Source organism: Grus americana, chromosome 16 (assembly GCF_028858705.1).
Source record: "Grus americana isolate bGruAme1 chromosome 16, bGruAme1.mat, whole genome shotgun sequence".
In the NCBI taxonomy this organism is placed as follows: Eukaryota; Metazoa; Chordata; class Aves; order Gruiformes; family Gruidae; genus Grus; species Grus americana.
The window spans coordinates 10651661-10666466 of record NC_072867.1 but is presented as its reverse complement, the minus strand read 5'-3'; the positions used below and the strand labels follow the sequence as shown (position 1 = coordinate 10666466).

At 44.5% G+C, this 14806-nt stretch overlaps 2 protein-coding genes across 17 annotated transcripts in view; both read left to right on the top strand.

Annotated features, from left to right (window-relative positions):
* The window catches only part of EP400 (E1A binding protein p400), a 50221-nt gene extending 47657 nt beyond the window's left edge, over positions 1-2564 (top strand). For all 15 annotated transcript variants that reach the window (XM_054844147.1, XM_054844142.1, XM_054844146.1 and 12 more), the window contains one exon: positions 1110-2564. In XM_054844147.1, coding sequence (XP_054700122.1) covers positions 1110-1382 — 273 coding nt within the window. In that variant the 3' untranslated portion in view covers positions 1383-2564. The remainder of the gene's footprint in view (positions 1-1109) is intronic.
* Positions 2565-3835: 1271 nt separating this feature from the next.
* Positions 3836-14334, top strand: NOC4L (nucleolar complex associated 4 homolog). 2 transcript variants are annotated; one of them, XM_054844745.1, is made up of 15 exons: positions 3836-3967; positions 4089-4212; positions 4345-4451; positions 4742-4849; positions 5402-5551; positions 6133-6232; positions 6538-6572; positions 6675-6725; positions 7291-7402; positions 8042-8102; positions 8643-8753; positions 10072-10235; positions 10974-11056; positions 11992-12105; positions 12421-14334. In XM_054844745.1, exons 1-15 carry the CDS (start codon positions 3872-3874, stop codon positions 12535-12537), a joined length of 1533 nt encoding a protein of 510 aa, XP_054700720.1. In that variant the 5' UTR covers positions 3836-3871; the 3' UTR covers positions 12538-14334. The 2 variants fall into 2 exon arrangements, with proteins under 2 accessions (XP_054700720.1, XP_054700721.1); XM_054844746.1 differs by having other exon boundaries at positions 3864-3967; positions 4098-4212.
* Positions 14335-14806: the final 472 nt, after the last annotated feature.

Here is a 14806-nt window from a genome sequence, read left to right as displayed (position 1 = left end):
TATTGCCATTTATCTTAAAATGATGATGAAGTGGTGTAAGCTGACTGATAACCATCTCAGATGTGAATGCTTCAAGGGCAAGATAGGCAGCAGGAAGGAGAAACCTCATCAGTCAATGCAAGTTGAGTTGTCCTCTGTAGGCAGTAAGACCTCCTAGATAATTTTTCAAGGGACATTAAAAGCTAGATTTTCAAAACTCATCGATGTTGGCATAACTCTGGGACTGCTGAAGTCCATGGCAAAAAGACAAATAAACAGCTTCCTTCCCACACACACCACTGATGTCAATGGCAGTAGGATTGGGCCATGCTATGTATTTTTGAAACTGAGGTCTTGGTGCGTATGTGGCATTCTTTTTACCTGTGTTTTTAGTGCTTGCCAGTGGATGCCTCTTGGATCGGTCAAGAGGTAGCTTTCCCCTGGAGAAGTCCTTGCAGCTTCATTTGGCTTCTGCATCTGACAAAGGCAGTTGAAGCTGCTCGGTTTTCATTACCTTGTCCTGTGAAAAAAGAGATGTTGAATTTTTTTTCTCCCTTGCTCTGGGTGGAGCTGTGAAAATTAGATTTCTGGGTGGAGATCAAACTATTCTACCCTGAACTGGCAATAGAGACTGCCAGCTGTAGTCTGAAAGGGTGCAGCTTCAGTGGCTGTATTTATTGATACAGTATGGGTGCAGAGTGGGCATTTTCCCTTCTTTGATCCTCTATCTATCCCTGTTCTTTTGCCTGTTCCTTCATTTCTGCTTCTGTAGTAGAGGAATTTTCCAGTTTATCCAGTGGGGGGGTTTTATCTTCCATCTGTCATCTGTAAGGGATCTGGGGGAATATCCTTTGATTTGCACTGCACAGATCGGAGTTACAGGCATCTTGGCTCTTAGTTCTGATTTATAAGGCTCTAGAAAATGTGACAGAACGTCATTTCTCTCTGAAAGTACAGAGTCTCTGTTCCCAGAATCCCTCCCAGCCTTCCTATGTTATCCAAGATGCATGTTAGTCAAGAGAGCAAATGCCTATATAACTAAGATACCTTCTGTAGAGCGGAAATGTAACAAATGCTCAGTTTAATGCCAAACTATTCTTCTGTAATCGTCTTGTCATCCTCATGTCTAGGTACAAGCTCAGCCCCAAACGGTGACACTTTCTCAGACGACGGCAGGTCAACAGCAGGTTCAGGTGATTCCTGCAACAACTGCCACTGCTCAGGTCGTCCAGCAGAAACTGATACAACAGCAAGTTGTGACAACAGCATCTCCCCAGATTCAGGCTCCAGGTGTACAGAATCCAGCTCAGACACCAGCAACACCTGAAGCCCAGAATCAACAAGCAAAAGTACAAATGAGGACGCCTACTGTCAGATTAAAGGCACCTACTAAACCAAGTTGAACTAACGATTAAAATGCAATAACAGGGAAACACAGCATTTCTTGTTTGCTAAGCCAAGTGAAAAGCTACTCCAAACATCCAAATGAAGACAAACCACCTCTATTTTTATTTTTTTTAGCAGAGGGTTTTTTGCTGGTGAACATTTAAACATGGGAACTCTCATGTAACTTCAGTGTATTAGCAGCTGTTTAGCACTCAAAATCTGTACAAGATACATTCTGCCAGTGTTCTCTGTGCTCATTCAACCACATAAAGCAAACATTACTTAAGTTTAAATTCTGCCCAGCTTCACAGAAGTGAAATGGTAATATGCCATTGATGTCAGTAAAATTTGTCTGTGGTAGCATACCATAAACTGCCCGTGGGATTCTGCAGTTCTTTGCTATAGTTTGGATGTGTGCTCAGTATCCACAGTGAAGCCATTCAAAGAAACAAGCGTGGCTAATATAGCAAAGTATTTTCCATCTGTATAAAAGCTGCGTGTTGTTCTTGCTTGAGGTAAATACCTCTGGAAGATCTAACTTACATTTGAAGTGTTCCCTGCAAAGTTTAGCCAATAAATGTGAAAACCTGTAAGTATATGTAATTAAAAAGGAAAAAAAGTTTCATTCTCCATTTTTGTAAGTCTTTTAAAATGTTTGTTAGTAGTTTTGTGTACAGTTTACTGAATCACCCAACCTGTGTGCTCATTCTCATATTTCACTTTAAGATAATGGATATTTTAGGCATGAACTGAGTAAATACTGTGTTGATAGTAGATGTGTATTAAAGCGTAGCCCATTTTTTTGTAAAGGAATTGTTCGGTGGATACAGCTAAACAAATGATCCATAGCTGTTTCTTATGGGACTTCTGTCAAGGAAACTCTCCGACTGATAAAATTTAATCTCTCAGTTTCATTCTGCTCTTGCAACATGTTTAAATGTTCAGTACTTTCTACTCAGCTTTCAGCTCGGGGGAGGGGGGGGGTGGCTGGGGAAGGGGAGAATAGTGAAATTAAATCTAAGACTGAATTCTTCAACTGTGTAAAGAATAAGATCTAACTTTTGTACTATTCTTTTACTAAAGCTAATGATGAATGTATCTTCAGGTGGGTATTTTGGATGTGAATAGAGCGTGGCCTCTTCCTCCAAATCAGTTTGCCTTATTGTTATGAAAAAAAAAAAAGCAAAAACAAGCAAAAAGCTGCATAGAACTGTGGGGGTTTTCTTTACTTTTCTTGCATAAAATGAAAAACAAGACTGCAAACAGCACTGAGTGAGGAATCCAAAAGTTCTTAGTGGCTTGAATGGATTTATTTTACTTTGGCCATAAAACTGCACAATGTGTAAAATTCAGACAAAATTATAACATTCCTTTTCTGAGATGGTTTTAAAATTATTTTTTCCATTCTGTGATCTTTTTACTCTTTTAGGAGGGGAGCCTATTTAAAGGCAAGGAAACCGTATCTTTTGTTCTTATCTCTGTGTGTACACACCTATTGGTACCTAGCAACCCAAATGGCTTAAACAAGAAAGAATACCCAGTCAGCTCCTCTGTTTTAAGTGGGATAGATATAGCCCAGTCTGTTCAGATCACGAATGTAATCCCTGCATCAGGCGGTGTTCCTGATTTTTTTTTTTAATTTTATTTTTATTTTATACCTCTTTTCTCCTGCATCCTCTTTTTCTTGGACCCTCAGGTCTGCAAATACGGGGGCATTGTTGGTTTTTTTTAAGCCGTTTGTGCATGCAGTAGTATTCCCTGCACCCTGCTGAGCCACTGTTTTGTGCCATTACCTGAACTTCATTACTAGCCGCGAAGCTGGTGGTGTTGGCAGCGGAATAGTTGAAAATGCAAAGCAAATGCAACGGTAACGGATAACTGACACTGTGTACAGCGTAGTGTTGCTCATCCAAAAATATTGCTTAGCCCCAGTTTTACTTTTAAATGTTTAGCTCTTATTATGTGCATGAAAGTCGGGGGGGGGGGGCGGGGGGGAGACGCTTCCAACAGTGGGAAAGCTGTTGACTGCATCATTGTGCTGGTCTGATTTGGTGTCTAAAGAGGCAATTGTTTCTTGTTTAGGTCAGTTAATGAAGATAAAAATCACCTTTTTTTTTCTTTTCTTTTTTTTTCCTTTTGATGTGTCTTTCTCCCAGGAGCGTGTTAGAAAGTCAACCTGTAAATAACTGATGAACATAAGCATTTGTACTTGATCCAGTAGGATTGTAAGGAATAGTGATGTATCCTACCTGAAGGTGTAATAAAGTGTACATTTTTATAACACCGCCTTGCCCTGGCTTCTGTAACGCGCGGGGGAGGGCGCTGCCGGCAGCCGCCTGTGGCGGGGCTCGCCGCCCCACGGAGGGGGAACTCGGGCAGTTTTTCCTCAAAGCTGCTGTTTTCGGGCCGGGCTCCGGGACCGGGCTGTGGGCGGTGAGTCCCGGCCCCGCCTGCGGGCGGAGCGGCCGCGGCTCCTCCTCCCGCCGCACGCCCTTCCGCCGGCAGCATGGCGCGGGCCGCCGCGCTCGCCTCCTGCCTGGAAGCCGTGCTGGGGAGCCGCCGCAATGCCAACCGCGTCTTCGAGATCCTGGAGCTGCTGGCGGTGCGGGCCGGGCCGGGGCGCGGGGCAGGAGGGGGCCGAGGCCGGGCGGCCTGTGGGGCAGGGCTGAGGGCCGCGGGGCCGCGCCGGGCCGCCCTTTCCTCAGAGACACGCTCTTCCCCAGGGCCAGGAGGAAAAGGAGGACATCCTCTGCGCCGTCAGGACCTGCAGCCGGCTCTTCGGGGCGCTGCTGGAGCGGAGGGAGCTGTTCGTGGGCCAGCTGCCCGCCGAAGAGGCCTCTCTCGCCGGTGAGTGGGGAGCCGGGGGGCTCCTGCGGCGGCGTGCGGGGGGAGGCAGGGCCCTGAGCCGGGGTCGCGTCTCCCCGGGGCTCGTCCCGGCCGGCCTGAGCCTTCAAGACTTCTCTGTGTTTCACCCTTCAGATAACTACAGCGCTGAGGACAAATACAAGATGTGGATGAGGCACCGCTACAATGACTGCGTGGATTGCTTGGCGGAGCTGATGGGCCACGATGCCTTCCAGGTCAAGGTAGGTCCTGAGCCTGGTGCTGAGACATGAGTTCATGTAGGGCTCCCTTGCAATGCAGAAGCAATTATCGCTCTAATATTTTGGTGTGGGAGAGCAGGCAGTGCTGTAAGACTTTGCTGGTGCCCTGGCTCACCTCTGCTCACTAGCCTGCCGCTAGCAGCCACACAGCTTTCTCGGTGAAGAACATCTTGGTTTGTTCTTCCCCCTGTAGAAGTTGCCTCCTTTGGGTCTGACCCCTGGTGTCTTTGTTGAGGTGGGGGTTTTTGTGTTTGTTGTTTTTTTCTTAAAAGGAATTGTCCCTCTGCACTCTCATGAAGTTTGTTGAGTTGGAGGCACAACATCCATTGATCAAAGTAGAGTGGAAGGGGAGTTTAACTTTTCCTCGTGAACTTCTTAAGGTAAGCTGCAGAACTGACAAGTTCCTCCTGTCAGTTACCCGATGGCACGCACAACCTCACGTGCTTGCCTTCTCCAGGACTACAAGTTCAAGCTAGGAGGTTTTCAGTGGTAAGGGAGGGTGATGTTCTAGAGAGAGCACCGAGACCTAGCGCTTCAGTCCCTGGTGAGGTGACGCCTGCGGGTGTGGGAGCAGCTGCTTTGTACAGGTTTGAGCTGGATTCCCGAGTGTTTATGAGGCACCAGTTCTGGGGTGTTTTTTTGTAGTCCCTGGCCTCACTTGCAAGGACTGGGAGATGAGAGGGAAGGTACTGCCCCTGGTTCAGCCACTGTGTCATTTCTAAATGACGTTGTCTCTGATAGAAGGCGCCCATCTTGGAGGTGAGGGGGGCTTGTCAAAATGGTTTGCGAATGTTGCTCTGGGGCAAGCAGCACACAGCCATGCTAGCTGCCTTTCAGAGAGAGGGAGGAGCCCTCCACCATCACAGCTCGCCATCTGCTCCAGTACTGTAGGAGACTGACTTGTTGCTTTCCTTTACAAACCTTTTGTTTAGGTAGTTGTTGATGGCTTACTTCCCTTAAACGAGGATGCTTCACTCTTGATCTCTCGCTTTCAAGAGTACATGGAGTATGATGACATTCGGTACTTTGTCATAAAGGCAGTCACTGAGAGTATTGGACAAGTCATGCAGAAGACAAAAGAGGTAACAAATTGTTACAGTTGAGATAGGTCTGGATAAACTGCTCTGAAACGTGTATCTTGTGCATGAAGGGAGGGACTAGCGGTATATGGAAAGGTTTTGGAAGCGAGAGAAATGTGTGCTCACTTGAAGGCATTGAATTTTATTTCTCTTTTTTCTTGCTCACAATGTTTGCCAATTACGCTAAGACTGTCTTCAGTTGTATGTTGTTCTTGCAAAACCTGGTCTGAGCTCTAGCTTCTGTTTTGCCCAAGTCTTTCAACTGGGGTGGTACGCACAGAACTTTTACATCTGTTCTCTCTGTGGTGCAGAAGAAGAGTCTGTTTTCTTGAATTGGATCCACCAGTTTTGTTAAATCAGAATTAGTTCAGAGATAGGTTTTGCGTTGGGCAAACAAGTAATGCTCCAGGACAAGGCAGCAATAGAAAAGATACCACTGTGTAGTTCAGCCATCAGCATTTTTCCTTTCCTTTTTCTTTCCTGAATATATTCAGTGCTTGGGAAATAGGACAATATTGAAGTCCAGCACCTTCCCATCTGTTGTGGAACTTACTTCATGTTTGATTGTATGCTTTTTTTCTCAGAGGCCACTACCATTTTACCAGCAGAACGTATTTTCCCTCATTTCGCCCATTAACATGCCGAACAAAGAGAGTGACATGGTCAAATTTATGGTGAAGCAAGGTTAGTAAGCTCTCCACGTGATGAACTGTGTATGAAAAGGAAAATCGGGTTTAAGATTTTTATTGTGTAAAGACTCTATTATTGTTTGCTAATGAAAAATGTCTGCTTCTGTGATCATGGTAATTTTAAACAGTGTTACGAAATCCACATTCCTCAGTCTACAGTGAGGTCTGTCATGGCCTTGTGTCAAGACAAGGACTTCAGCCCAAATTTTTAGGGTATCAAAAGGACTAACAATAAAAGGGTCATCTTAATTTTTTAAACATCCATTTCAAGTTCAACATCTGTTTTCCCTTTCTTCTTAGATAACTGGGAGGAATTGAAAGTGTCGAAGCTGCAGGTAACTGTTCATTTGGCACTTCAGAGTTGAAACTTTATCTACTTAAAATAGAGCTTTATCTACACCAATGTGTTTAACTCACTGTTGCAATTCTGTTTTAAGGCACACAAGCAGGCGTTTGAAAAAATGTGGCTCAGTTTTTTGAAGCACAAGGTGAGTGTTACTTCTGCCACTGATCTGCATTGCTTTCCAGTTGTTAATTGTTGGAGGCAGTGGCTGTCTTTGCATATTGCTCCTGGTAGGACCCCACTATGCTTTCATTTTCAGATGAGAACAGCCCAGTCACCGTTTCTGCTGGATTGTTCTCCTACCAAGAAACATGACCTCATGTACGGTCTGCTGCTTCTCCTTACTCTCAGCCTTTTTTTTTCCTGCCTTAAACAAGTCTGCCTGCAAGGAATGATCTGCAGCATAGCAACCTCTGTTTGCAAGTTGAAGGTTCCCAAACCTTTCTGCTGGTGACTTCCCCTGTGAGCTGTGATGACACTTTTAGTTGTGAGCACCTGCTTCTTTGAATGAACTTAATTGTCAGGTGTCACTTGTGAACTCTTCCATTTGGGAACTGTTGCTGCAAGCCATTCTGTATTGTCCTCGCACATTCCCTTTTGCTTGTGCGTTGCCTTTTTAAGCCGTGCGTTGCCTTTTTGAGCCATGCGTTGCTATTGCTCTTTGAGTTCTCCCTGTAATGTCTTTCACTGTATTTTTTTGTCCTTCACAGCTACCCACTGGCCTTTACAAAAAAGTTCTTGTCATTCTGCATGACTCCATCCTGCCTTACATGAATGAGCCCACTCTCATGATAGACTTCTTGACAGTGGCCTATGGCATAGGTGAGTGAAAACAGGCTTTTTGTCCTTTGTGAGGCTCTGCAGCATGGTACGTATGGACTTGGAAGGGCTGCTGGATGCAGCACCACAGCCTGGGTGGTGAAATAGATGTACTTTTGGCTGGGATGAAGCTAAGGAGCTAGTGTGAACTCCATCGTCCCTGAAGTGAGGTGGTTTTACCTGTGTTTGTCAGTGTTGTTGCTCCTTGTACGTTAGGAAGATCATATTTAAGGCTTTGGGAAGAGTAGAACACTGGAGTGATTTCTTTTAAATATAGAGTTCAGCCAGCAATGCTGATACCTGGCCTGCGTCTGGACACAGGATGCACAGATTCCTACAGAAATGTCCTTTCTGAGGAGACCTTTGCCTCCCCAGTGTGGCTTTCTTGGGGGATAGAGCAGCATGTTTATGTGTCTCAATCCTTCAGAGCCTGTTCTTCTAAACTACAGCTTAGTCTTTGTAAGTAACGTATGAGCCTTTGGATAGTTTTAGATGAAATTGTGTTACCGTACAGCCGTCCTGCTGGCTCTAATTTCAGGTACTCTTAGTTTTGTGTTCCTTGTGGGAAGGTTTTATGATAGAAATAAGTTGAAGCTGCTATTTATTTTCTCACTGTGTTGATACCCGCCTGCTTTCTTACAGGAGGAGCAATCAGTCTTCTAGCCTTAAATGGATTATTTATTCTGATTCATCAGCATAATCTGTAAGTGAAAAGAGCATCTTGTTTAAAGGAACATGGATTTTTGCATTTATATCTTTATAGAAAGGAAGTGAAATGGATTCTACACATCTTCAGGCTTTAAAATTCCCCCATGAGAAAGCCACACTCTGCACAAGAGGTTCAGCCACTTGAATGCTGAGCTCTGTTGATAGTCTGACCTTTTTTTCAGCTGAGCCTAAATATCCTCTTCTTTAGACTGTGGTTGCTCAGCACTTGAAAATCGATTTCCATTGATCTGATTACATAGCGAAGCCATAGTCTTTGGTGTGCCTTTCACTGGATCCTGTACCATTTGCTGTCAATGGACTTCGCATCCTGAAAATGGCTGGGCACTGCAAGAGCCATAAATTCACCTTACAGCTTGTTTTCAAGTGGTGGCTGTGGAGAGAAGCCTAAGCAAGCTAAACAGTGTCACAACAGTGGCTTGGGGTAGTCTATAATGAAAGCACAGAAACATTTAGACACAGTGTAGTCCCACTGTACAACACTAATGGATGTTGTCTTTTTTCCTTTTTTTAACAGGGAATATCCTGACTTTTATAAAAAGCTGTACAGTCTTTTAGACCCTTCTATATATCATGTGAAGTACCGAGCCCGCTTTTTCCATTTGGCTGATCTGTTTTTGTCTTCATCGTAAGTAGCATCTTTATTATGTATGTGAACATATTTTCTTCCTGCTTTTCAGTTGGCCATAGACTGTTCTTGAAGAGTCCCCCACATGTCTGGTTATAATGTATTCAGTGTGCCTACGGGATTAGGTTCATTTTTACTGAGAAAACTGAATCCAAGAGTATTACTGTAGTGTTGTGTAATTTTTCATGTGCTATTTCTGAAGATTTGCCACACAGCCATCTAGTTTCAGAAAGTAAAAATGCAGTTAGTTATCTGAGTTTGATCTGCAAATGATTATGGATGTATCTTGATCTGTATTCCACTTTGGCTGAAAGTGATGATTTTTCTGTCTGTCTGTATGAATATGGAAAAGTAACATTTGCAGGCTTTTTATAGATCATAAAGCTGTTGATAAATTGATGACCTTTTGCAGACACATAACATTGTCAAACATAAGTGTTTGACAGTCTGTCTTGATGCTGTCAATTCATTGTACACAGGGAAGAAACTAGATAAGCAGCTGGTCGTATAGTTGCCATCATATGTTATAGAATAAACCAAGAGTAACACTTTACAGTTCAGCACTAGGCACTTAATATCAACCCCTTGTATTCATAGTGTACTTCGGAGAGAGTAACAAGGTCTGACAGTTGGTGTCCTGTGGGGTGGCTTTGCTGAGCCCTAGGGTGTAGCGAGCCCTAGGTCTGAAGGCTGAGTGGCTGAAAATTGTCATTGTTCACCCCGGCTCTTCTGACCTGAAGAAAGTGCCTAGATGAGCTGGTTGCTGTTAGAAATTTGTGTTTTTACCATAAAAAAAGAACTGTCCTGCACACTTACATTACAGCAGTTTTATGTTCCCATTAACAGCTGCGCTGCTTGCTGTAGTCCTGGAAGTATTATGTAAATTTAACATCATGGCCCATGTATTAATTAAACCCACAAAATGACATTAGAAGAACATAATTAAAGTTGCCTGGCCAAGCACTCAGAAGTTCATAACATGACTGAATAAAGACTGTCACGTGAATGACCATGTACAAGAGCTGTGCATGGGTATGGCAAGTGCCTGGAATGGTGCCATGCAGCTGGATTGAATCAGAAAGTGAGTTGAGATTATTCATGCATTGAATGGAAATGCCCCCAGATTTGTTCCAGGGAGTGCACAAGACCCTATATTACTGCTTGAAACCAGGATTCTTACAGCTTCTCTTTACTCCGTAGCCCAAAAAAATCTGAAGAGCCCCACTGATCTTTAACCTGACATGCTGTTTGGATTGGTGAGGCTGCTGGCTCGCTTCTAGGACCTTTACGTGCTGGTTTCTTCTGTCTCCTTTAACAGTCACCTGCCAGCGTACCTGGTGGCAGCGTTTATAAAGCGCCTCTCCCGGCTGGCCCTCACTGCTCCTCCCGAGGCTCTACTCATGGTCATTCCCTTCATCTGCAATCTCTTTCGGAGGCACCCGGCGTGCAAAGTGCTAGTACACAGACCTAATGGGCCAGAAGGTAAGAGGGAAGGTGGGCAGGGGAGTTTTGTGTTATGCCTTTAGACATCATAAATAGCAGGATTCCTGTGGAGGAGGAGGGGAAATCCCAGCCCCAGTTCTGAGGTTTGGGAGGATCCCTCTGTCCCTTGAGTAGGCCAGTAAGCTGCTCCTGCGAGTTCTCTGGCTGAAGACCCATCTGTGTTGCTCCTCTCTGACCTTAGGCCTTACAGTTGGCTACTCTGCCTCTGTGATTCCCTGGGAGAAGGCTGCTTTGAGCCTGCATGCTGACCCAGGCTACTTACAAGCGCTAAAGGGCTGGGGGGACCTGTACGACACATGGAACTTGTCCACCTCAAGAAATGAGAAGAAAATTAATGCAGAAACCAGAGACCTCTTCCATTTCAGTCTGTAGGTGACCCCACAGGGGCCTCAGCAGTCTCCTGAGTTTTTACTTCATCTCTCTGATGTAACTGATAAGTGTTGAACATCAGTAGTGACCATTCAGAGTTGCCCGAGATGCCCTTTGCGTCAGACTGTTGCGGTTCTTTGTGCCCTGCTTCCTGTGCTCTTTAATATGATTCTGTAGCGCTGCAAACAGCAACTCCTGGGTTGTGCTGGGATGTGTCAGCTTGTTCCTGGACCTAAATGTCTTGGGAAGGAGCAACTCTGGCGGCAGCACTGCTCTGGGTCTGTGTGTTCCCTTTGGGGTTATGTGCATCATGCAGAAGGTATTAACTCTGTATCTCTGTTTCCTTAGGTATGTCAGAAGATCCATATATTATGGAGGAGGAGGAGCCATCTGAAAGCAGGGCTTTGGAGAGCTCACTCTGGGAGATTCAGGTACGTCAGCTAAAAAGGAACATCTGCATCTGGTACGGGCTTCTTCCACCCTTGCCGTTTCCTTGACACACGTTGGCAGTGGGCGGTCCTGCTTACAAGAACTTGCTGACAGACGTCTTGCAAATGAGATGTGTTTCTGGCAGATCATTTATTCTGCATCCTTTTCTATCCTAGCATAAGAGGCAAAGGATTCCACACACTGGAGAAATCGTACATGCTAATTAGTAGGTGACTTGTGGGCACACATCTGACTGTGCAGCTGAAAAGTGTGCAGTTAACAGCTGAAACGGACTAAATAGCTGCAAATGTATGAGGCTTTTTATTTGCCTTGGGAGGGAGAGAGGAACTTGCCAAGCACTGATGGAAACGAATTGGGTACAGCTAGGTCATCCTGTAGAAATGGGTTTAAAAATGCTAGAGAAGATTGTAACACTCACCTTTCACCTGGATCGTTTGTAGAACAGTGTATGAAGGTTGAAATTGGTTAAATTACTCCTGGTGGTTCTAAAACCTTAATGCCAGGATTATCACTTTCCATTTAAATGCTACAAGAGTCTTGTGTAAGGGGCTGAAGCAGCAACAAGAATGTTGTGCGGGAGCAGGAAGCCCGGAGAGCAGGAGCTGGGATGCAGCATCAGGGCTGCGGGAGGTCGCAGAATGGGGTCATGCGTTGTTGGCATGGCCTGTGGAGGAGTCCGTCTGGCCTCAGCTGGATGTGAACCAAGTGAGAGGGACCTTTGGTGTGTTTGAAAGATGGCTGAAATCAGGATTTCTTGAAGCTCTGTAGGAGCGCAGTACAGCAAACTGCCTCTGCCAGAATTTGATGTTCAGTGAAGATCTGACCAAGAAAGGGGCAGATACCTGTGTGGGAATCCAGATGGATGTGGGTTACCCTGTACTTATTAGACCGTCTCTTATTTGTCTTGCTTTTGCAGTCTCTACAAAACCATTATCACCCAGATGTGGCCAAGGCAGCTGCTGTCCTGAACCAGTCGCTGTCTGAAATGGAGGATGACATATCAGGGCTCCTGGAGCTCTCAGCGTATGAGGTAGCGTTGCTGTGCTTTTGGGAATGATTGGAACCAGAGGAAAGGAGACTGTTTCCTGGGCACAATAGCTGTGTCCTGTTCATCATCCTTGCTGCTGGGGAGGGAGCTAGACTGACTCTCGGTTATGCAGAGCCAGGGAAAACGGAAAAATGTCTGTTAAATAATGGAGCATGAGGCAGCAGTGGTGACAGCGATGGCTTTTATATAAAAGGTTTATTGCTGGATCTTTTAAGAGGTTAGCATGAGCAGTGGTATCAGCCAGGGTGAAGAGCTTGTACTAAGCTTTGACAATATCTTCTATTTTTTTCTTTGTAGCTTTTTGATAAAGAAGTAAAGAAAAAGGCAGTTGATGTGCCCTTGGAGTTTGAGCAAGTACGAGGTTTGTTTGGGAAGAAAAATGATGTTTTTGCAGAGCACTTCACTTTAGATTGACGTGATCTCTTATAAACACATATGCACAACTGACTGATCATAGGGACGTGCACAAAGCTCACGCATTGTGCTCAGCAATTCTGCCTTTGAAGTATCTCCATGTAATGAGAGCTGGACTGCTTGAGAAGAGCGCGGCCTTCTTCAGTGACCTTTGCCACTACCCATGGATGGACTTTCCTTTGTTGCTTCTTGTTTCTTACACTCGCATGTTGCTGCCTGATATTTGGGAGGGATTTTCCATCAGAGCAAATTTTTCTGGACTTGGTCATTGCTGGTTTCCAGCCCTTTTCTCCAAATCTCCTGGTGCTGGCTGTGATTGGCGACTGCATTGACAAACCATCTTGCTGCCATTCAATGGGACCGATGGGGAGTGCGGTCTCTGACTACTGTTCTTATTTTTCAGATGCGTTACTTTCATACTAGAGCTGATAACCTGTTTGTAGAAGTGACTTCAATACATAGCTGTAAACACATGATGATATTCTAATTATATTTTTATATATACTTTTGAACTTACATCTTCAGAGGGATGTTTAGCTTGTAAGTACTCGTCTTAACACTCTCGTGTTTGAGGCATTGAAAACTCAGGTTTGTCAAAAACAGCTCATAGATGATGCGCAGTAATTCCATCTGTGAAGTCTTGCTGATGTTCCTTCATGTACATCCATCTCATGTACAGGTTGCTTAAATCAAAATGCTCATGGGCTTTGGAAATGAGCATAATCCTGGTGACTGCCGTAGCTAGGGAGGCCAACTGATGTGCAGTGGGAGGCATGTCTAATCCTTGATTTTTGCTTCAGAATGATAAGCAGCTTAATGTAGCTTTGCTTGCAGCCTGCAAGCGTTGTAGGAGCTCTGGCCGGTGTGTATCCAGGTGCTGATCAAGTTTTAACTAGTCCACTGATACTAGATGGTTTTGTTAATTCAGTTTTTCCATATAGTTCCAGAAGTCATGCAGAAATTCTGTCTGGTAGGTTTTGTTTGTTTGTTTTTGTCCCCCCTGTCCATCCCATTCCCCCCTCCCCCCCAAAAAAAAACTTTTAAGAGATCAACAGGTTTTGAGATCAACTCCTTATTAAGAACACAGATAAACTCACTCAGGACTCTTCTTTCATAATCATTTTCAACAGCTTATTTTCTCATTAGACTTTTTAACTCTGCGTGCATACTTTGCAATCATATTTTGTGGAGGAGAAAAATACAGTCAAGAAAGCGGAGGCCAAGAATTCTAATTTCTGGCAGACAAGTCTGTTTAAGTCAAGGAAAACTGCAGCTGTCTTGGAGACACAGTGTTATGTTTTCTTCATCCAATTTTCTTCATGCTTTCCAAACAATGGACATGTCCTCAGAGTATAGAGCTCTACCTTTTTTTTTCCTGATGCTTTTGAATTCAGGTGGGGTGTTTTTCAGGATTCAAATTTTTTACTTAAAAGTCAAGTCTCACTCTTTGTTCTCTGGTGAAAAAGTAATCCCGTTTCCTCCCTGGCCAGCCTACTTTTCGTTTTTGCTTTGACTTCTGGTATCTGTGGTAGGAAGGCAGAATGGCTGAGATGATAACTTGGAACTTGAGAGACCTCAGCTCAGGTTCATTCAAGCCTTGTATTTCAGCTCTAAAACGTATTTCCCTATATCATCTGTGTGTTGTGTGTATGTGCTTGGTAAATATTTTGAAGTGCTCTGATGCTGTAGTAATGAAGACCACATAGCTACCTTTGAAAGAAGTATGTAAGTGTATCATCTCTCAGATGAAACGAATGAATCTATTGAATATTGAAATGAACAAATATTTATATTGAATACCTTTCTCTGCATCTTTTTGTTTTACTCAGGTTGGCCCAGTTATAACTGTCTGAAATTACTGATGGGCAATGTCATTCATATCTTTCATAATATGGACACTGCAGGAGTGTTAGGATTCTTTTTTTAGTGCACAGATATTAAACCATTTGGGCATGCGTCAGGTCCAGGTCTTGTGGTGTTGAAAATGAGGGAGTTTGGTTGGGCTCCTCTATCTGGAGAGAGGGTAAGCAGTCTTCCTGTCAACGTGGCATCCAAAGGGCTGTGCCCGCTGTGTGTGTGTCTGTCCTGGGTTCTCCTGGCACCAGACAAGGGGAGCCTATACTGGAGCAGGTTGAGTTGCTGGGAGTAGTGGAAAGTAGCAGCTTCTGCCTTGTGGGCAGAGCCTTGTATCTCTGGGGCCAGACGCCCACAGACTAAAACGTTATCAATGCACTTGGGGGAGGGATGCTACTGGAAGTGGAGGGGTTTG

Excerpts from the sequence above, each read along its gene's own strand:
- NOC4L (XM_054844745.1), top strand. The coding sequence starts at position 3,872 with ATGGCGCGGGCCGCCGCGCTCGCCTCCTGCCTGGAAGCCGTGCTGGGG. Across the intron at positions 3,968-4,088 it reads AGATCCTGGAGCTGCTGGCG|GGCCAGGAGGAAAAGGAGGA; the intron begins GTGCGGGCCGGG and ends GCTCTTCCCCAG. Across the intron at positions 7,403-8,041 it reads GACAGTGGCCTATGGCATAG|GAGGAGCAATCAGTCTTCTA; the intron begins GTGAGTGAAAAC and ends GCTTTCTTACAG.